At 41.9% G+C, this 22,655-nt stretch overlaps 1 protein-coding gene across 6 annotated transcripts in view; it reads left to right on the top strand.

The window, feature by feature from the left end:
* The window catches only part of mylka (myosin, light chain kinase a), a 316,681-nt gene that overhangs the window by 131,122 nt on the left and 162,904 nt on the right, over positions 1-22,655 (top strand). For all 6 annotated transcript variants that reach the window (XM_067987458.1, XM_067987459.1, XM_067987462.1 and 3 more), the window contains 4 exons: positions 1,140-1,188; positions 13,267-13,429; positions 20,172-20,337; positions 22,589-22,610. In XM_067987458.1, coding sequence (XP_067843559.1) covers positions 1,140-1,188; positions 13,267-13,429; positions 20,172-20,337; positions 22,589-22,610 — 400 coding nt within the window. The remainder of the gene's footprint in view (positions 1-1,139; positions 1,189-13,266; positions 13,430-20,171; positions 20,338-22,588; positions 22,611-22,655) is intronic.

The raw sequence follows: 22,655 nt of genomic DNA, 5'->3' as shown, positions 1-22,655 counted from the left end.
TTTCATGCAGCACCACTGAAAGCAGGGTATATTTTGATTGGGATACTTTTGAGGAAGTATCCGGCATTATAATTAATCAGGCATTCACATATCTTAGTACTGTCATCGGGTCTGATCTCCCAGCTTCACTTGGGAATAGGAGTCTCTGCCTGCACTAATTGTCTGTGAAATCATGTGTGGGCATCAGTGTGTGGGCATAGAACACTTCTTATGGAGCTCCAACTACCTGGCATCCCTTTTTGATCCTTCTCTTCCAACTGCATCAGATAGGCCAATTCTAATTAGGAAACTCATTGATGCCAGTAATGATGCAGAAGGCAAAACATAAATAATTCACATGAAGACTCATGAGACCTAAGTACCAGCAGGAAAAAAAATGAAGAAGAACTATTAAGAAATGTCTGAAATACACTTCCCTTAATATCACTGGGTTCTTTCTATTTTCTTTGAGTTACTTATCGCTGCCTAGCAACCCTAGATGCCCATTTCACATGGGCATAATATGGATCTGACATCCTGCAGCAGGAAATGGTGTACCTGACAGACACGCCCCCAAATTAATATTTAAATGAGGCAGTTGCTTCTACCTTCACTGATCTCAGCATTCAGAAATAACATCAAGGCACAAAGTAGGCAGAGTACTAGTGGAACAAAACTCCTGCCATTTTCCATTATTGCCCACCCAATTTATGTTTCAACTAGGGGCAGCTAGCAACAGAAGATAGAGGTCTAACGTGTTAAAATTGAAATGCATTATTTTTCTCTCTTCTAATTAAATGTATTCATTTTTTTCTAATTTGCAGAAGAGTTTGCTAATGCATAGATCTTTGATCTTCACTCTGACACTAGAATTGTCTGATTAAGTTTGCTGAAGAACTTTTGGCTTAATATTGATGAACCAATATATGTATCAAACCTACACAAAACTTCACTCATATTGATGTGTTTGGCCAAGCATATGGATGCATTAGCAAATTATACACCCCGTGCCTCAATACGTCTCAACCTGTTAGCAGCCTGTGATGGGAATGTGTAACTCCACAGACTGTGTTCGTTGTATAGAGTAACACACAAATGTATTCAGAAAACCTTACCTTTGCAAATATGACCGTTATGGGTTGTACTTTTTTATATTACAGAAGACACTGGCAAGAAATATGGATGGCCTTCCAACACCAATGCTTCCAGGTATATGCTTATTTAATACAATGTCAATTTATTGAGTGCAATAAAGACGAGTTGAAATTTGGGGGTAGATTTTAACCCTATCAGCCTGGCAGAAAATTGGGTGGGTGGACAGTCACAATCCCTCAGGACACTTACCTGCCTTGGAGCTGATGAGCCAGGATTTCTACCTACTTCACTGAGCAAGCAGCAAGGACACCATACAATTTCTCCCCTATATTTCTAGCTGCTATTGAATCTAACGAAACAGCACTTTACACCACACCAGTCACCTCTTTACATATTACTGTCTGTTATTGTCCCAGTCACTTAACCGTTTGCACATAACCAGCCGTAGTCATAGTTCATACGATAAAATAGATGGGAAGGCCATTCAGCTCATCCATTCAGAATTAACCTAAAGTCCCCTCATTGCAGTTCAATTAGTTCTTAAATGATTCCAGGGTTTTTGCCTCCACTACTCTATCCACTACTTTATCCACTACTTTGTCTTTTACAAATTTAAACCTGACCTACTCTTCCAATTTAATTTAAAGTAATTTTCCAGATTCACCTTTTCCATACTATTTACAGACCTGTATATCTATATAAGATCTCCCACCAGACCTCTCCTTTGAAGGCTGAAGAGTCCAAGTTTCTCCAGTCTTTCCTTGTAACTAAGACCCCTAAAACTGAAGATCATCCTTGTGATAAAAACAGAAAATGCTGGAAAAGCTCAGCAAGTGAGGCAGCATCTGTGGAGGAAGAAACAGAAAGAAATAGTGTTAACGTTTCAGGTCAAAGCATTTTCTGTTTTTATTTCAGATTTCCAGCATCCGCAGTATTTTGCTTTTGATCATCCTTGTGACTCTGCTTTGCACTGCCTCTAAAGCTTGAATGTCTCCCTTGTGACTCAGTGACCAAAACTGTATACAGTATTCCAGATGTGGTCTCACCAGAGCCCTGTATAATTGCAGCAAGACATCGTTACTCTTATACTCCAATCTTTAAAATTAAAGGCTCTATATTTGAATGCATGAAGCATTCGTAACAAAATAGATGAATTAATGGCACAAATAGAGATAAATGGGTTTGACCTAGTAGCCATTACTGAGACGTGGTTGCAGGGTGACGAAGGTTGGGAACTAAATATTCCAGGCCACTTGACTTTTAGAAAAGATAGGCAAAATGGAAAAGGGGGATGGGGGGTAGCCCTGATAATAAAGGATGAGATAAAGGCAGTAATGAGAAAGGATCTTAGCTCAGAAAAATCAGGATGTAGAACCAGTATGGATGGAGCTAAGAAATAACAAGGGGCAGAAAACACTGGTGGGAGTAGTTTATAGGCCCCCTGACAGTAATTATAGTGTTGAACAGAGTATAAACCAGGAAATTAGAGGAGCATGTAACAAGGGTACTGCAATAATCAGGGACTTTAACCTTCATATAGACTGGGCAAACCAAATTGGCAAAAGTAGTTTGGAGGACGAGTTCATGGAATGCATTGAGACAGTTTTCTAGAACAATATGTTGAGGAACCAACTATGGGAACAGGCTATTTTTAGATCTAGTTTTGTTTAATGAGACAGGTTTAATTAGTAATCTTATGGTTAAGGATCCTCTAGGGTAGAGTGATCATAATATGATAGAATTTCATATTGAGTTTGAGAGTGATGTAGCTAAGTCTGAAACTTGGGTCTTAAATTTAAACAAAGCTAATTATGTAGGTATGAGGGGCGAGTTGGTGAAGGTAGATTGGGAAATTAGATTAAAAGATAAGCAATAGTGAACATTTAAAGAAATAATTCAAAATTCTCAATGAATATACATTCCCTTGAGGAATAAAAATTCCATTGGCAAAGTGATCCAACCATGGCTAATTAGAGAAGTAAAGGATAGCATTAGATTAAAAGAAGAGGTTTACAATGTTGCCAAAAAGAGTAGTAAGCCTGAGGATTGGGAGGGTTTTAGAAATCAGCAAAGGATGACCAATAAATTGATAGAGGGAAAACATTGAATGAGAGTAAACTAGCAAGAAAATTAAAACCGATTGTAAGAGCTTCTACAAGTATGTAAAAAGGAAGAGATTAGCAAAAGTAAGAATGGGTCCCTTAGAGGCAGAGATAGGAGAAATTGTAATGGGGAATAAGGAAATGGCAGGGGCATTAAACAAATATTTTGTATCTGTCTTCAAAGTAGAAGAAACAAAAACATATCAGAAATCGTGGGGAACCAAGGGTCTATATGAGAGTGAGAAACTTAAGGCAATTAAGATTAGTAAAGAAAAAGCACTGGAGAAATTAATGGGACTAAAAGCCGACAAATCCCGTGGACCTGATGGCCCACATCCTAGGGTTTTAAAAGAGTTGGCTGCAGAGATAGTGGATGCATTGGTTTTGATCTTCCAGAATTCCCTAGATTCTAGAATGGTCCCAGCGGATTGGAAGGTAGCAAATGTAACCCCGCTATTCAGGAAAGGAGGGAGAGAGAAAACAGGGATCTATAGGCCAGTCAGCCTGACATCAGTAGTAGGGAAAATGCTAGAATATATTGTAAACAGCTGAGGCCCAAGCACTGATCCTTGCAGCACCCTGCTAGTTACAACCTGCTAACCCAAAAATGACCAGTTTATTCCTACTCCCTGTTTTCTGTCCGTTAACCAATCCTCGATCCGTGCCATTATATCGGTTTCCCATTGCTTCTGAATCTCGTCAGGTGAGAGGAGGCTAGAAGGGCCGGATCCATGAGGTGAGAGCCTTTATGGCACTGCTTAGGGGCCAGGAGGAGAAGTGCTTCATCCAGGCCCAATAAGCTCATGGTGCGATCGGACTCCTGCGATTGTCAGACCCCCTCCTCCCCAATGGCCGAGATGCCCCATGGTAGAGCAACCCCCACGGCCGACCTCCCTTCCTCTGTGATGTCTTCGACCTCCCACCCCCGGGATGTCTCCGACCCCCTCCCTCCTCCGCGATGTCTCCGACCCTCTCCCTCCTCCGCGATGTCTCTGACCCCCTCCCTCCTCCGCGATGTCTCCGACACCCTCCCTCCTCCGCGATGTCTCCGACCCCCTCCCTCCTCCGCGATGTCTCCGACCCCCTCCCTCCTCCACGATGTCTCCGACCCCATCCCTCCTCCGCGATGTCTCCGACCCCCTCCCTCCTCCGCGATGTCTCCGACCTCCGCGATGTCTCCGACCCCCCCCCCCCGCGATGTCTCCGACCCCCCCCTCCGCGATGTCTCCGACCCCCCCCTCCGCGATGTCTCCGACCCCCCCCTCCTCCGCGATGTCTCCGACCCCCCCCTCCTCCGCGATGTCTCCGACCCCCCTCCTCCGCGATGTCCCCGACCCCCCTCCTCCGCGATGTCCCCGACCCCCCCACCTCTGCGATGTCTCCGACCCCCCCTCCTCCGCGATGTCTCCGACCCCCCCTCCTCCGCGATGTCTCCGACCCCCCTCCTCCGCGATGTCCCCGACCCCCCCACCTCTGCGATGTCTCCGACCCCCCCTCCTCCGCGATGTCTCCGACCCCCCCTCCTCCGCGATGTCTCCGACCCCCCCTCCTCCGCGATGTCTCCGACCCCCCCTCCTCCGCGATGTCTCCGACTCCCCTCCTCCGCGATGTCTCTGACCCCCCCCCCCGCGATGTCTCTGACCCCCCCCCCTCCGCGATGTCTCTGACCCCCCTCCTCCGCGATGTCTCTGACCCCCCTCCTCCGCGATGTCTCTGACCCCTCCCACCCCATCCCCTGCGATGTCTCTGACCGCCCCCCCCCCACATCCCCTGCGATGTCTCCAGCCTTCTCCACCCTCTGACTGTTTTCCCGACCCAATCACCCCCCCCCACCCCACAATGTCGTCCATGGCCCACGATCTCTCCCTCCCTGCCCTCTCTCCTTTCCATCCCGACAGGCAGCCATCTTGTCAATCTGGCTGCCTGGTGCGCGGGGAACCCAGAAGCATAAATAATTACCCCCAATTGAGTCACGATCACAGATTGCAAAGCACTCACTTGACTTCCGGGTTCCCCACGCGGACATCTACCCACCTACTAGCTGAGTAAAAATTGTGCCCCAAGCCATTGAGGTAAATTAGTAATGGTAATGGTTCCAACACTGATCTCTGGGGCACCCCATTCAGTACTTCCTCCCAACTTCACCGAACTCTTCTAACCATTATTTTATTCCCTTCAGCCAATGCCTTATCCATCCCCAAGATTTATCCTGAATCTCCGTAATTTACATTGAGTTACATCGAAACTACAGCACAGAAACAGGCCATTTGGCCCAACTGGTCTATGCCAGCGTTTATGCTCCACACGAGCCTCCTCCCTCCCCTTCTTCATCTAACCCTATTAGCATACCCTTCTATTCCTTGCTCCTTTTTGTGCTTATCGAGCTTCCCCTTAAATTTATCTATGTTATTTGCCTCAACTACTCCTTATGGAAGCACGTTCCATATTCTTACCACTCTTTGGGTAAAGAAGTTTCTCCTGAATTCCTTATTGGATTTATTAGCGACTGTTTTATATTTATTACCTCCAGTTTTGGACTCCCCCACAAGTGGAAACATTTTCTCTACGTATACACTATCAAACCCTTTCATTATCTTAAAGACCTCGATCAGGTCAGCCCTCAGCCTTCTCTTTTCTAGAGAAAAGAGCCCCTGCCCGTTCAGCCTTTCCTGATAAGTAAATCCTCTCAGTTCTGGTATCATCCTTGTGAATCTATTATGCACCCTCTCCAATGCCTCCATATCCTTTCTATAGTATGGAGACCAGAACTGTGCACAATGCTAGTGTGGTCTAACCAAGGTTCTATGGAAAGTTTAACTTCTCTGCTTTTCAATTCTATCCCTCTAGAAATGAATCCGAGTGCTTGGTTTGCCTTTTTGTGCCGTTATTAACCTGCATTGCTTGTTTAGTGATTTGTGTATCTGTACCCCTAGATCCCTTTGCTCCTCTATCCCATTTAAACTTATTATTCAAGCAGTATGTGGCTTCCTTATTCTTCCTACCAAAATGCACCACCTCACACTTAACTATATTGAAATTCATTTGACAATTACATGCCCATTCTGCAAGTTTATTAATATCCTCTTGCATTTTGATGCAGTCTTCCTTTCTATTAACCATACCTCCCAATTTGGTGTCCTCCGCAAATTTTGAAATTATACTTCCAATTCCCAAATCCAAATTGTTAATGTAAATTATGAACAACAGTGGTCCTAGCACCGATCCCTGCGGAATTCCACTTTCCACCTTTTGCCAGTCTGAGTAGCCAGCTGTAACCCCTACTCTCTGTTTTCTGTTTTGTAGCCAACTTGTTATCCATTCTGCTACCTGTCCCCTGACTCCACGTGCTCTGACCTTAGTCATGAGTTTACAATGCGGTACCTTATCGAAGGCCTTTTGGAAATCCAAATATATTACACCTATTGCATTATCTTTGCCTACCTTTCCTGTTACTTCAAAGAATTCAATAAGGTTGGTCAGGCATGACTTTCCCTTCTGAAATCCGTATTGTCTATTCTTTACTATATTTTTGTTTTCTAGATGTCTTTCTGTTACATTTTTGAGTAAAGATTCCATTATCTTTCCTACCACTGACGATAAACTAATTGGTCTATAGTTCCCTGGATTTGTTCTATCTCTTTTTAAATATAGGAAAAACATTAGCTGTCTGCCAGTCCTCTGGCACTATTCCCGTTTCCAATGAATTTTTATATATATGTAATAGTACCTCTGTTATCTCCTCCCTAACTTCTTTTAATATTCAAGGATGCAATCCATCCAGACCAGGGGTTTTATCCTCTCTAAATTTGATTAGTTTATCAATTATCTTAAATGTTACTATATCTTTTTGATCTCTTTTTCTAATGTCATGCCCACCATATTAGTCTCCCTGGTAAATACTGAGGCAAAGTAACTAGTCAATATTTCTGCCATTTCGCTGTCATTACCTGTGTCTTGTGCATCTCTTAGTGGCCCTATCCTTATCCTGAATTTTCTTTTGTTATTTAAATTTAGAGCTTAATTAATAGCCTTTTGCATGCAACTTTTTCAAGTGCCTTCTGGAAGTCTGGTTTGACCATATCAGGGTTTACCACAATCCACTTGGGATGTCACATCCTCTCGTAATTCTAGGAAGGTGGTCAGACAGGATTTCCCCTTCTGAATCCACATTAACTGCCGTTAATTAAGTTATTATTGTACAGATAATCTTCAATTTTACACTTGATAATCAATCCCATTATTTTACATGGGTTTGAAGTAGAACTAATGGATTATCCCTTTTGAATATGGGCATCACGTTGACCTGCTTCCAATTTGCAAGCACTTCCCCAGTGTCCAGTAACTCCCTCATAGTGATTGTCAACACATCACTTCTTCCTAATCTCCTTTAGGGCTTTGGAATAAATACCATCTATCCCTGGGGATTTTTTGCTTTCCAGCCTATTTAGCCTATCTGGAACTTACATCTCAGTTCTGTCAAAGTCATTGATTTTGCCTGGATTAACTCTTGTTTGGGAGAACAAGGGGCTTATATCTTCCCTTGTGAATACTTGGAGGGAAGTAATCATTCAGACCGTTTACTATCCTGTGTTCATTCTCTATTTTGAGCCAGTTTGCATCTTGTATGATTCTCACTTCTCTAACTGCTTTTTTACAATTGAAATACTGAAAGAATTTCCGACTATATTATTTTGTATCTGCAGCTATGCTCTTTTCCAGGTTTTTCTTTATCCTTTCAATAATCCTTTTAACTTTTTCCCTGTGTGTTTTTGTATATATCCCCGTGAACCCCTTCCTTTTTCTCCCTGCAGGATTTTTAGAGGTTGTTTTTTATTCTTTATTTTACTAATAATTTGTTTAATAATCCACTTTGAGTCACTCCTACAAAGTCTGAGCTTGCTGGTATTTATCCTGCATGCTCAACACTATGGAGGTGAATTTCCACGAGGGTTCTGCTCATCCATTGACACAGTGGCAGAAGATCTGCGGAAACCACAGAAAAACGACGCCAAGGATGGTGGTGAAGAGAAAGAGCTGGATATTGTCAGCATACATACAAGATGACTCCATGACAATGAATGATGTTGCTAAGCGTCTGCATTTGCTGGAAAAGAAAAGGGCCAAATATAGAATCTTAGGGCATATCTGAGGTAACCACGTGGGGCAGGAGCAAAAGCTATTGCAGGAGGTGTGCTTGCCATAGTCGGACAGTTGAGAGTGGAACCAAATGAAAGCTGTAGCATGGAACCAACTAGGGCAGTGCTGTGGAGGTGGTTCACAGAGGAGAGATGGTGGAGGAGGATGGACCAAGTAGAGTACGGTGCAGACATTGATAGGAGAGGTGGATATGAAGCTGAGTGACACTCCTGCTGCCATATAGCTTAGATCAGCTAACTCAACACAGACCAGGAATCAAACTTAGAACCATTTGGCCTGTATGGTTCATGTTAAAACTAGATAGCCATGTGGTGAAGGAAAGAATACTAGAGCCTGGTCTTAAATTGCTTGCAAGCCTTTATTCACAGCACGCACCACACCCGAGCGAAGCTCTCTTATAAAAACGATCCGAGAGTCCTCAATCGATACCCACCACCTGAGTACAATTAACCCCAATTGTTACAAATCATACAATTAATTAACAGTTCAGTATACATTGCCTTCAGAAACAAAACCATCCAGAGAGCTATGAGATGCAGAAATGTATTTAATGGCAGGAGGTGCGTCATTGTTTTGAAGGAATTGCACTGAATTTGCTAAATTCAACTTGATCCTAGAAAATCCAACATCTAGTTGATGAACATCAAAACATTATTATATCTAAATGTGGACAATAATGCTAATGCTGCCATGTTTAAAACCCACTGTAGTTAAATTGCATGAAAACCTACAGTGAAAATGCCCCAGCAGTCAGGAATAAGAGATTGTCTGAACTTCACAAGGAAGGGAATGTCATTATATAAATGACAATGAGCAAACGAGCCCCCAATTTGGGTAGATATAGATAATAAGTCCACCAAAATGCAATGAGGAAAAAAAACACCATTCTAATACATTAGCTATCTCTAGAGTCATCGTCTCATATCTGCCCCACAGTATTAATAATATTCTTAGCTAGCTGTAAAAGGTGACAGGAATTCTAACACTGTACATTGCCAGTGTTACAGATTTGACAAATCAAACATCACTGATAACTTGCCAGACTCTAAACAATAGAACAGTGGGAGTTATGTTGCAGTGATCTTGCATCATGATGTTAATTGTAGAAGTAGGACATGGTGATCTAGGAATATTATAAATCTCTGATCCATTCTTTGTTTATACTTCTGACAACTTCAGGACATTGAGAAACGGATGTAACTGATTCTATCCAATCTTTGTGATTTGTGGTCAAAATATGGTTTCCAACTAGAATGTGGTGTGGAGATGCACCAGATTTGGATGGAAACGCTCAAGTTTTACATACCAATTGGACATGTTTTTGTCACAATTTTATTTTTTGTGGAACAAGAAGTCAGCACAGAAGAACAGTTGCTGTATCTTATATATGCATCCACAGCAGAAATTTACTTGTAGCCATCGCTATTTGGAAACACAGGCTCCAGTGTTCTTAATTGAAATTCAGCTTTATCTGTTTTGGCAGAAGTAAGACCAATTCAAGACCTCCCCAATACCAAATCAGGCAGTATAGTGGTGGAAAAAAAAGGAGAAAATCCAGTGTGGAGGCCATGTCCACCTCAACTTTAAGTTTCCTTCCCTGCCCCAGTAGGCCCTTCACTGCCCTGCATGATTAATTGACAGTGGGGAGCAAAGCCTGGCAAACCACCTGGCTTCCTTGCTTTCTGCTCCTACTACCACTGACCACAGGGACTGCCAGGAACAGAGTGCCATAGTTCCTGGGGCAGTGGCAGAAGGCCCCTGAACTCGTTTCTGGAGGGAGAAGGCCCAATAGTGGGCACCTCTTCTTCCCTTCAGTCCTCAAAGTTTTACCTGATTTTAGGTCTCGGCCCTTTGGAGGCATATCTTCATGTCTCTTCTGCTCCTTTAAAGTTGCTTCCATCTCTTCAGTTGCTGCAGTGGGTGTCCCATTGCTACACCGTGTCATCTTTCTTCCTCCAGCAGAGGTAGGCTCCTTCTTGCTGGTGGGATCTCACTCTGCATAATGAGTGAGGCCAAACCCTGCTGATGATACAAAGCTAGGTGGGAAAGTAAGCTGTGAGGAGGACATAAAGGCCCCGATTTTCAAAGGAAATTGCAGGTGCGTTGGGGGCAGGGGGGCCGTGAAAATCGGGGAAACCCTGAGCAGGTGAGGAAACCGGCTCCAACCCGCCAACTTCTGGGTTCCCTACATCTGCATCTGTGTGCGTGTGTCACGTATGTGGAAGTCCCATCGGCAATTAAAACCGGCGGGATGATAGTTAAAGAACCAAATGTACTTAAGGTACTTTATTTCTGACATAGTAGATAGTTAAAACTATTTTAAACTTACTTAGACGACTTTCCCACTGCTTCCGATTCACCAGGTGTGAAGGGCCAGAACAGGCAAAAATAAACAAAATAAATTAAATAAAAAACCATTGCACAAAGTTTAAAAAAACAAAATAAACCTACCTTTCCACCCCGCTCTGATGTCCCTCTCTCTGATGTCTCCCTCTCAGCCCCCAATGTTTCCCTCTCCGATCTCCCCTTCTCCCCCACCACCCCACCCTTCCAATCTTCAGCACCCACCACTCTGTTCCAGCGCTGGATGATGTCTCGGTCTCTCTTCCCCCGCCTTCCCCCCGGTGTTGCAACTCCTGTTGGCAGCCAGCCTGTCAATCAAGCTGGCTGCCAGGCACGAAACCTGGAAACAACTTTAATCACCAACAATTACGTCGGAAAAGGTAAATTATTTTTAAATTCGGGTTTGCCACGTGCACCTTCCCCCCTCCCCCGCCCCCCGCTGCCAACCCGCCACCATTTCAAAATTGAGCCCAAAGAGTCTGCAAAGGGATATAGACAGGTTAAGTGAATGGGCAAGATGGTGGCAGGTGCAGTATAATGTGGGGAAATGAGACGTTATTCACTTTGGTAGGAAGAATAAAAAAAACAGAATATTTTTTAAATGGTGAGAAACTATTGAATGTTGGTCTTCAGAGAGACTTGTGTGTCCTCGTAAAAGAAACACAAAAAGTTAACATGCAGGTACAGCAAGCAATTAGGAAGACAAATTGCATGTTGGCCTTTATTGCAAGGGGGTTGGAGCACAAGAGTAAGGAAGTCTTACTACAATTGTACAGGGCTTTGGTGAGACCTCACCTGGAGTACTGTGTACAGTTTTGGTCTCCTTATCTAAGGAAGGATATACTTGCCTTGGAGGTGGTGCAACAAAGGTTCACTAGATTGATTCCTGGAATGCGAGGGTTGTCCTATGAGGAGAGATTGAGTAGAATGGGCCTGTACTCTCTGGAGTTTAGAAGAACAAGAGTTGATCTCATTGAAACATATAAGATTCTGAGGGGGCTTGACAGGGTAGATACTGAGAGGTTGTTTCCCCTGGCTGGAGTGCCTAGAACTAGGGGGCATAGTCTCAGGATAAGGGGTCGGCCATTTAAGACAGAGATGAGGAGGCATTTCTTCACTCAGAGGGTTGTGAATCTTTGGAATTCTCTATCCCAGAGGGCTGTGGATGCTGAGTCGTTGAGTATATTAGAGGCTGAGATAGATAGATTTTTGGACTCCAGGGAAAATCAAGGGGTATGGGGATCGATCGGGAAAGTGGAGTTGAGATCGAAGATCAGCCATGAACTTACTGAATGAAGGATCAGGCTCGAGGGGTGTATGGCCTACTCCTGCTCCTATTTCTTACATTATTATTCGTGAGTCTTCCACTACTACTAGGGAAGTTGAAGGTAAAGCACAAATTACAGATCCTGACAAAGAATTTTAATCATTTTTAGAATACTCCTGCTCAGAGTAGATCTAGATCTAGAGCTTTTTCAGATAATTTCCTCAGCTGATTTATTTATAGTTTTGTTTTAAGTACTATGGGACCAACGTTTGCCTCGCTACTGCCCGTTTACGCCTATAAATGGGTCGTTAATGGGACAAAAATCATGGGAAAAAAATGCCGACTTACCGCTGAAGGCCCTCCCATTCCAATTTTAGGGAAGACTTTGATTTACGTGGCCAGCCCTCCTGCCACAAACAGGTTGGGGCCTCAAATGTATGCTAATATGGGTGAACTGAAGTCAGGATCTCCAATGCCAATTTTATATCTGACAGCACTGCTACTACTACTTCCTCAACCCACCCTCAGTACAGGTCGGGAGGAGGGCATTACAGCACTATTTAAAGGGATCCTTAGTTGCATTCAAGGAAAGCTGGAAGCTTTCTTCAGTCTCTTGAATGTTTTGAGCCGGAAAGGCTTTCGTTATTTCATCTCGGTGCTGCTGCATATGCTCATAAAATTTTCCTGGAGCTGAAATCTACTGCTTCATTTAACCACCGATGTTTCCACCCCTCCCCTTTAAGCTGCTACTCCAGGCTCATGCTGAATATCTGCTCCACTGGATTTCCCACCCTCCCAAATGACGAGCTGCCTATAAGCCATATGATTAGTGATGGCCGCCTGCCTGTCTATTTAAATGAGGCCCAACCAACAAATTGATCTGCCCTCTTGTCGATGTCATCGGGCGGGCGGAGTGGACGCCCTGATTGATTGGCACACCACACCAAAATCGACCCTTCAATATGCTGCAGCCATTTTAGGTTATGATATTTCCTGACACAAGCAAAATGCTCATGGTACTGAATGCATTAAACAGCTGATTGAGGCCCTTATCTGCTTCTCTATCTCCCAATACATTGGACTTCTCAAATCTAACAGTGCACTTTTACTACTCCAAGAGACAATTCTAAAACCAAATACCAATCATAAATATTATCTACATTGCTGCAAAATACATTTAGATCACCACATGTTTTATAAATTGGGTTTTAGCCATGTCTGGACAATACCACAATTTTACTTCAAAGTTCCAATGATTTTCTTTAGAAAATGCAAAATAGTAAAAGTAAGTATTTAAAAAGGTTTTCTCTCTTTTATTTGCAGTCGATATTCTGCTCCATCAATTGAAAATAGACCCAGTATCTGGGGTGAAAGCCCACCAAAATTTGTCACTAAACCAACACGACTGATTGTCAAAGAAGGACAGAATGGCAAATTCTCCTGTAAAATAACAGGCAGGCCTCATCCTCAAGTAACTTGGCTGAAGGTAAAGCAAGATTGGTCTCCCACACTGTGTAACACCGCTTTTAAAGAACTGTAGTCGTTTATGAAATAAAATGTATTAGCTGAATAATGTTTTAAGGAGTTCTCTGCATTAAATTTCCTCTGACATCTATCTGCCCAAACTACTAACCTGTGTGTGTCTTCCTGAAGTTACTTACAGTCCTTTAGCTACCATTTATATTATCCCCATGATAAACCTTACCTGGTAACTTATTGTACAATTGCATTATCCTTTGGGTAAAACATAAGTTCTGCCTGACTTACCTGCTTATATATTGACTTCCTAGGTTTTTTAATTAGTCTCTGGTATTTAAACCTTTCATAATTAACAATTTCATTGATTTCCTTCATAATTTTGAAGTTAGATCACCATGAACTCTCTTTCAAAAAACCCCCCCCACCTTCCTCAACCTTTCATAACCAGAATCATTGTTGCTTGTCTCCTTTATTATCTCAAGGGCAGTAATATCCTTCCTATAATTAAATGACCAAAGCTGCACAGAGCCCTTTATAGCAACAATGCCTTAATTGACTTTTTTTTAAAAAGAAAACTGAAGCTAAGCAATTTGGTCATGATTTTTTCAATATAATTCTAGATCATGTTCCTGATCATCACTGTTCCATTTTACACATACTCCCTCTTTTGATTCCTTGTTGGACTAATTAATTTACACTTATCCACAAAGAACTGCAAGTATCTCCTTTTGTAACTGTTGATTGCCTAAAAGATGTAAACCTTTCTTAATCATGAACTTTATCCATCCCATTTAATTTCTTGAAGAATATTTACAAAGTTTCTTCCTGTCCTCTCAAAAGGAGTAAAATAAAAACAAAACTACAGATAATCTGTCTAATCTTACATCCTATATTGTATGTACCAGACCATTTTCTCAAGAACCATCATGTTCCAAACAGGATTCCATTATCCCTATCTGTACTTATCCATTATCCCTATCTGTACTTATCCATTATCCCTATCTGTACTTATCCATTATCCCTATCTGTACTTATCCATTATCCCTATCTGTACTTATCCATTATCCCTATCTGTACTTATCCTTCTAATCCTCAGTCCATTCCGAACTAGATATCTGTTAAAGGTAATTAATTGTAAACAATTTTACAACACCAAGTTATAGTCCAGCAATTTTATTTTAAATTCACAAGCTTTCGGAGGCTACCTCCTTCCTCAGGTGAACGATTTCCACATCGTTCACCTGAGGAAGGAGGTAGCCTCCGAAAGCTTGTGAATTTAAAATAAAATTGCTGGACTATAACTTGGTGTTGTAAAATTGTTTACAATTGTCAACCCCAGTCCATCACCGGCATCTCCACATCAAAGGTAATTAACACATTATCTGCTTTTGCAGATATCCATAACACAGAGCAAAAAATTTCCAAAAGTTTTGCTTGAGTCTACGTATGTTAGTGATTCCTGAGCTAAAGTAATAGGATCTGAAAATTGTCACAACTCTTCCTTTGAAAAAGACCCGTGAGAAGAATTCTCTGCTCTTTACTGATCCTCTAACATCTCCAATTATCCCTTAACAAACCTAGCTTATCTTTTATCTTCTGTCTATTGCAACCATAACTAAAATACATTCTATAGATCCCTCTTGCTGCTATCTATAACTTGCCCTTCTGTTGCTCCCTTTATTTGTAATATTCATTTTAGTTATTGTCACCTTTCAGGATTTCAGACCATGCTGCCACAGGGGACCTTGATGTAATACATGTTAAAAGCATTACTGTTGAGTGAAATTTACAGGATAGCAGGGCTGTCAGATGTAGATTGGGTTTCAGACTACACATCTGACCAATTTCCTAGAAGCAATAAAAGATAGTTTAACATTCCACTGATCACACTTATTGTTCCTGTGACAAGCCTATTCATTTGAACTCAGCAGGGGTCATTGGCAAGTTAGGTTGGTGGATTTGACTGGGGGAGGGGATATTCAGTTGATTAAAAGCTGATGAGTCAGGCTTTTTAAAAACCAAGAGAGTTGCAGAAGCTGGGAGGCAGTTAGGCAGCAAAGGGCTGTAATGGGACAAAGAAGAGGGGAGTTATCTTTAAATCAAGCAAGATGATCCACTGAAGTGGGGTAGCATAGCATGGTCATTGTTTTTATATTATGCAAAGACAAGTCATATTGATGGAAATAAGTCCAACCAATTGTAACTGTTCTGTATCTTCACGTTACTGTAGCTTAATGTTTTGTATCAAGCCTCACCTCACCAAGTGATAACTTAGTCCACCTTCAGGGAGAATGAAGAAATTCATGTGTGAAAGACAGGAGTATCCCGTCTAGATCACAAGGAAATGCTATTATTATATCCCCAGGTTATGCTATCAAGCAAGTCGATAATAAGGCATTGTAAGTCAACTCCTATAAGGGTAAGGTGTTTAGATCATTTAAGGGAGCAATTGACTAAACCTAAAAAAGTATCTATGGCAGAACTAAATTTGTAAGTTATCCTCTACTAACTTTTATAAGACTCCTATTTTGTGTTATTCTTTTGTTTCCTTATATTAAATATCTGTTTGGCCTATACTGCATTCTGCACAACCTGGCAACGTAAAGAGAATTTGAGTTGGAGGAGGCACAGCAACAAGAAGCATCATCAGATGAGGAAGAATTGGATGAAGGCATGGGATAACCGCAAGAAGGAGGGGCAACTCAACGTATTGAGCTATAGGGACCAGGGATCAGTTGATAGTGTAGCATTTTCGGTAATCTGCTCAATCCCTATACCTGAAACGCGACAAAAAGTCGCTCTGCATCAACAGTCCTTGTTACCTCTTCACCATTCCCTTGATTCACCACTCCCTTGATTCTGCATTAAAGAACATGGAACCCTTTCATTCAACCTATATATCAATGAAATTCTGACAATGCAGACTAACAAGCCGTAATGAAATGAAACTTTAGGCCAAAGTCCCAAATGTGCTTTTCTTAAAAGCAGGTTTACTAATTCGATGACTCCTTTGAGGAGCTCTCCCAGTGGCTTCAGCCAAGCTGAAGGAAGACTGCTGTTGCTCACGTGGAGACCCTTAAGACACTCATGGCCAATGACTTCTGTGAGCTTGAGCCTGTGAGAGTCAGGCTGTAGACTGCTGCACCTTGGCTACTGCTGGAGCAGTCTGGCCCAGCTGGCTTTCTAGGACCGTGGTTGGTCTTGATTGAGGCGATAGTGAGGGAGCAGACGTGCTGACATCCTGAGAGAGGACAACTTGTGCTGTTCCCATCGCCCCACTGTCATTCCCATGCGGCTGCGGCTCATCACTTCCACTGATCTGCAGCAAAGCAGACTGCAGAAGATGAATGGAAGCCCTTATCCAGGTGATCTACCAATCTCTCCTAAGTGGAAATCTGTCTCTCCAAGGTGGAGCCCAGAGTCTGCATGGCAGCTGTTTAAGCTTCCACCAAAGCTTCAAAAGTTGTGAACATTGGCTCCTGTTGTGAGGGCCCAGTTGAAGCACCCCTGGAGGTGGCCATACTCTCCAAGATAGACTGCAGAGTGCTGATGCCCTGGGAGATAATACCACATAAGCTGGAAGCGGATTGCTCCATACTTTCACCCATGGTGCTAAAACTCCATGGCAGACCTGGTATAACTGCTTGTGCAAGGCAAGCAGTTTTCTTCCCATAGCTTGGCCCCTGAAGTTCTCATCTCTGTCCTTTTCAGCAGAGCTGGGAGAGGACCTCGCCCTCTAGAGGGCTGTCCCTGCCACCAGTTTCTGCTGTTGCTCACCATGTGCAGACCCATCTAACTCACTCTCTAACCCAGCCAGGGTGCCAAACTTTGTGCTGGTGCTTGGGAGTGATGCAATGCATGATGGTGTCTCCTCATCATGTAGCAGATGACAGGCAGCACAGTGCAGCTGATGTTGTTGAGATGCCTGATTGTGTTTTTTTACTGAAGTCCATGAAGGGATGCAAGTAATGTTCAGATAAGCCCTCAGACTCAAGAGTAGGGCCCACTGATTTTCAGCATTGCCACTCCAGCTGGGAGAGGTTCATGATGTTGACCGGTGTTCCCTCAATCTTACTGCTTTCCCCTGGATTATGCACCATTTTGTCCTGCAAAAAGAGAGGGTGAGTGTTAGAGGAGTTTCTTCTACAAAGGAATGCAGATGTGTGATGCCTCTGCTTGTTGTGCCTATGTTGAGAGGGAGATGAAGCAAGATGGAAGCAGGATGGGGAGGAATGAATGGAAAGCAAGTGCTTGGAGTGGGAAGTCAGGAAGGAGCCATGAGAGAAGTTGTTGATTGAAAAGTGAGAAGAAAATGCTGCTAGTGACTGCTGTGAAGGGAGCAAGGAAGAGGTGAGTTTGTGTTTGGAATGAGAGGTGATGTCTTGTCCCTGTATGATTGGTGGTGAAGGATGTGATTGAGGGGAGGGAATTGTTAAGAATGCTGGGGTGGTGGGAAAGGACTGTTGCCAAGTGTTATTGACAGATATGGAGAAATGAAGAGCTGTACTCACCCTTGCTGCTCTTGTCAGGCCATTGAAACACTTCCAGCACTGAATCCAGGTCCTGGGGATGATGCTCCTGGAGCTGACAATCTCTGCAATCTCTCTCCAGGCCTGGTGCCATCGTGTTTATGGAACCTCCTTCCACTGGCTGTAAACAGAACTTCTCGCTCACCCTCACTTCTTCTATGAGGACTTCCAGGAAGGTTACAGAGTTTCTTCCTCTACCACTCCAACAACAAAATCAACCAAAAGGGAATGCAAGCTCACCTTAAGAGCTGCATTCCCACTTTAAATAGACCTCTGCAGATCTGCAGGAAATTGCACGTTGAAAGTGGGCGGGTTTCCCATTGTCTCTAAAAATCGCGTGGGAAACCTGCCAGTCAAATTAAAATGAGGCCCGGGAGTTAAAATAGCCTGGGTTTCAAATTTTCTGCAGCAGGTGAGTTTTGCACTCCCCTGCCCAAAACCCAACCGTGGTTAAAATCGGGGCCAAGGACTTTTCCACCAATATTGGCTGGAGTTGTTTTTCATATTTATCACACATTGTTAATTAAAATGAACGTGAATCCAACTTTTGCATGGGAAATCTGGGAATAGAGAATCTAACTCATATTCTCTGCAATGAATTTGAAACAATAGTTAATTCTGGTCAAAAGCAGACTATTGTGAAGTTCAGAAAGACACTTAAAGGAGAAAAAAACTCTAAGAGGAGAGAGCACTTTTTGTTCAAAGTACTTTCCCATTTTTTGAAGAAAAACATAAATGCACATAAATGTTGTTTGACTTTAAACACCAATCATCTGAGCTAGAAGAAGCCCAGGAAGGCACATGAGTTAATGTCAGCAATGGCTCCATTAAAAACAATGGGACAGCAACTTTGGATTAGCCCAAGAGCTGGATCAAGGCTACTCACACTATCGACTAGACACTCTGCATCGTTAGTCAATAGCCAACTATGATGCTTGTGTCATTCTGAAGTTGTGACTCTGGTTGTTTTCAGTGGAACCGCTTTAGGACACACAAGGACATTCCAAGTAGGTGATGTCATGTAACGGCCCAGCAGGGACTTTGCACGTCTCTCTGTAACTCAGAAAATTCATGTTATTTTTTGAAAGTCAAATAAAATTCCCAAGTGGATTTTTTTTCCCTTTTTGAACAAAAAAGTACTCCCCTGACATGTCCCTTCCCATTTAACTCTTCCAAGTACAATAGAGACTCATGCTTGCTATTGAAGTCTACCTTTCCCCTTCACTTCTGCTATATAGAAATTGTAATCCAAGCAAAACATGCCTGTTTAAATGAGCAGTATATCAGGATTCTGTTGCAGCTTGTTCATTTCAAATTGAATCGCTTGTGTTATGTCCTTAGAGTTGGAAGAAATACACAATGTGTTTCTAGAAAATTTGTAAGTGAAACCAGGGTATAAAATTGATTTAATCTTTAATTTGTGCTTAATTGCTTTAAATAACTTCTCAAATGCTCTTGCTTCCACATTGTATATTCAGATGGCTGGTTGCATGACCCCACAGCTATGCTCAATTGACAGAAGGCACATTTTCCATTGTGCAAGTTTTCTCTCATCTCTAGGAAAAGTGCTTCATGAGCAACCCGACCAAGAAATTTAGGATAGTAGATATTACTGAATTTAGTTAATGAGTGTGAAAGACCCAGAAATAATTTACGCAGAAAATATTAGTGAATAAGGAGGTCTTTCTCATAGATGAAAAAGTACCAGTAACACACATTAAACTGTGAGGACATTAAACTTTAATTAACAAGGCCTCTTTTGGCAGGAATGAAGATCTTCTTTGCAGTTAGTTGCAGATTGTTCCCATGGTGTTACTGAAACTGTGTATTGTAGTAATGATGATTTGAAATTTAAAAAGAGGACAGTAGAAATGATTATGTCCACAGAATAAATGACAGAATTCAACACAATACATTGCAGTCAACTCTGGAATCAGAGCAGATGACCACAGAGTTGTTTTGAAGCAAGTAAAGTTCTCTTTATTGAGAAGCCTAGCTGAAGAATAGGCCCGTAGCGTACAACACCAGGAGGTTGAGAATAGTAAGAATGAATTCCGGCTAAATCAAAAATAATGAAGCAATACCAAGTTTGCACAGTAGGAGGGTAACAATGGAATTAAAACTCTTATTTGCACAGATTTTTAAAAATACTTTTAGAAAGGAGAAGTAATTGTTTGGGTTAATAACCAAAATACACCTCTATTCTATTCTTTATCCTAGGGTGATGCAGCGTTGCAGCAAAGTGATCATTTCAACATGTTTGAGAAGTCTGGTATTCACTTTTTGGAAATCCGAGCTGCAAGGGCAGAGGATGCCGGAAATTACATGTGTTCAGTAATGAATAATTCTGGAAAAGCAGTGGCATCTGCAGAGCTCATATTTCAAAGTATGAATGTTTTTTGGGACTATTTTTCAGAAAATTGTCTTTCCTGATCCTTTGATATCTCTCATCTATTTAACCATCTTGCACACATTGATGTTTTAATTGCAAAGAAAAGACCACTTGATTTATCACTGTAAATATTTAGGTTAGAGTGCAGTAATCAAACAGTGATCAGAATAAAGTAGCTTCCATATGAATAACTATAGAATTATTTCCTTTGTCTTTTATGTTTCTATCAGACTTTATATTGTTATTCAATAACTTCATTAAGGGTGAATTTTCAGCCTGATCTGTAATCGCATTCCACATCTGGAGCCAATACTGAGAATTATTTTCTTTCTTTCTATTTTGGATCTAGAAACCCTAAGCTTCTTAATGCTTGATCGTATTGACATGAGAGTAGACCAAGTGAACATCAAGATGAGATAAATATACTTGTGCACTCAAATGCATCATATGTGCTATTAAATAAGCAGTTACAATACTAACTCCTTTATCCGTGGCTAGTGAAAATGAGCAGAATTCAGCTCCTCCAAAAATTCTAGCTGCTCATTTTTGCAGCCTCACTGTTGATTCCAAAACAGTAGATAATACCATCAGCAGAAAGCTGCCTATTATAGATTAAATATCAGTTTGAAAGTGAATCCCTGGGACAGAACAGATAATCCTTGTGCTCAGTCTCCCTTTAATGGTTTCCAGCATACTTCGAAGAAAAGGATAAGTCTCTGCAATCCTAAGTGTTTGTTCATCGCGGCCAATCCCAGTTGAGTAAGAATCAACACAAGAACCTTCAACCGAATTTATGATTTCCCCTGAGACAGATATTCAAAAAATTACGGAAATTCAGCAAACTGCAAGCACCATAACACAAAAGAAATGGATAGAAATTTTCAAGCGCGCACTAACATACAACTATGCTTTCTCGTATAACTTCTGCCCATCACATTAGACATCTTAATCAGTCTGAAATATCCAAGTCAACTTTAAGTTTTCTCTTAATCTCTGTAAATCCACTGAAAACTGCTGAACACACCTGTATTGAAAGTAAGTACTAACAGCTTTCTTCCTCTTCCTCCAGCAAACGCTCTCTCTCACAACTTCTATTAATCCTCCTTTTCACCTTGCACCCTTCCTGAGGTACAGTTGCAAGTTCTCTTAAAGAGAAAGCTGTTATTTTTAGCTCATCTTTCTTCTCATCTTCATCCTGGCAAAGAAACTTCCTTACTTCCCCATTCTATTCCAGGGCCCTCCCAGACCTGCTCTCTTTACTCTATGCGGTCTTTTCCATTGCTGCTACTCCCATTCCACCATTATTTCTCCTTGGAAATGTCCTTGTTTTCATCCTATCCTTAAGAAAGAGGATCCTTTCAACTTTACAGCTACTGCCGTATTGACCTAATGTTGGTACTTTCTAAAGTTACGGCACTCTTTCAATCTTTACAGCTTTTGTGCTGCCCTGCACTCTGGGCTTTGGGTTTTATCTTGGTTGTGCAATATATCTAAAAAAATTATAATGGAAATACAAGGCACGAATAGACAGTAAACTCAAGAACCTAAAGGGGAGTCCAAATCCAATCCACAGAATTGTGACAATATTTCAGTTTTCTAAATATAAACTTTAAGCTCAGGGTTTTTAGTCATGCTCCCACCCAACTGAAAGTCCAAAATACTACTCTTATAGTTGTGCAGGTAGCTTCAGGTGTTATCTAACACAATATTGGTGGCTACCCTTATCTGTAACAGACACAGCTGCCATCTTTAGTCCAAAATCAAAATTGGTCGAGTTGAGATTTTGAGTTAATTTATTTTCTTAACGCCAGCAGATGGTGTTAACAAGTATAGAAGAAATGTCCCCCAGAGTGAGGCTGACCTAAGCAGGTTTAGTAAAGGACTGCATTCGTAGGACTTCCCTCAAATAGGTCTGCCCACTTCATTTACAATGTGCTTCACTTTATACCTTTGAGTCTTCTCCCTTTGTATGCTTCCTTCAGAGTAGCTCCCATTATAGGAAAAGGAACTGCACATATCCAGATCTCCCACACTACAAGAGTTGGACAGAAAGCAAGAGCCTCATGCCACACAAATGCCCATAGATATTTGCATTGCTGGGAAAATATTTCCAACCAAATTAGGAGATTCAGTTTTCTTTTGTTTTTGAAGATGAGTATTTTTATATAATCCTTACAGTGAAACAGGCATATAAGTTTATTTCAAACAAAATGATGTTCAAGTCAATTTTCTATTTTCTTTTCAGGTGTAACCTCAACACCAGAAATGTAAGTATATGCTTAAAACGGCATTGTGATTTCAGTCACAAAACT

The sequence above is a fragment of the Heptranchias perlo genome, chromosome 7, assembly GCF_035084215.1.
Source record: "Heptranchias perlo isolate sHepPer1 chromosome 7, sHepPer1.hap1, whole genome shotgun sequence".
NCBI classification, from domain to species: Eukaryota; Metazoa; Chordata; class Chondrichthyes; order Hexanchiformes; family Hexanchidae; genus Heptranchias; species Heptranchias perlo.
This window is presented reverse-complemented; position numbering and strand designations above follow the sequence as displayed.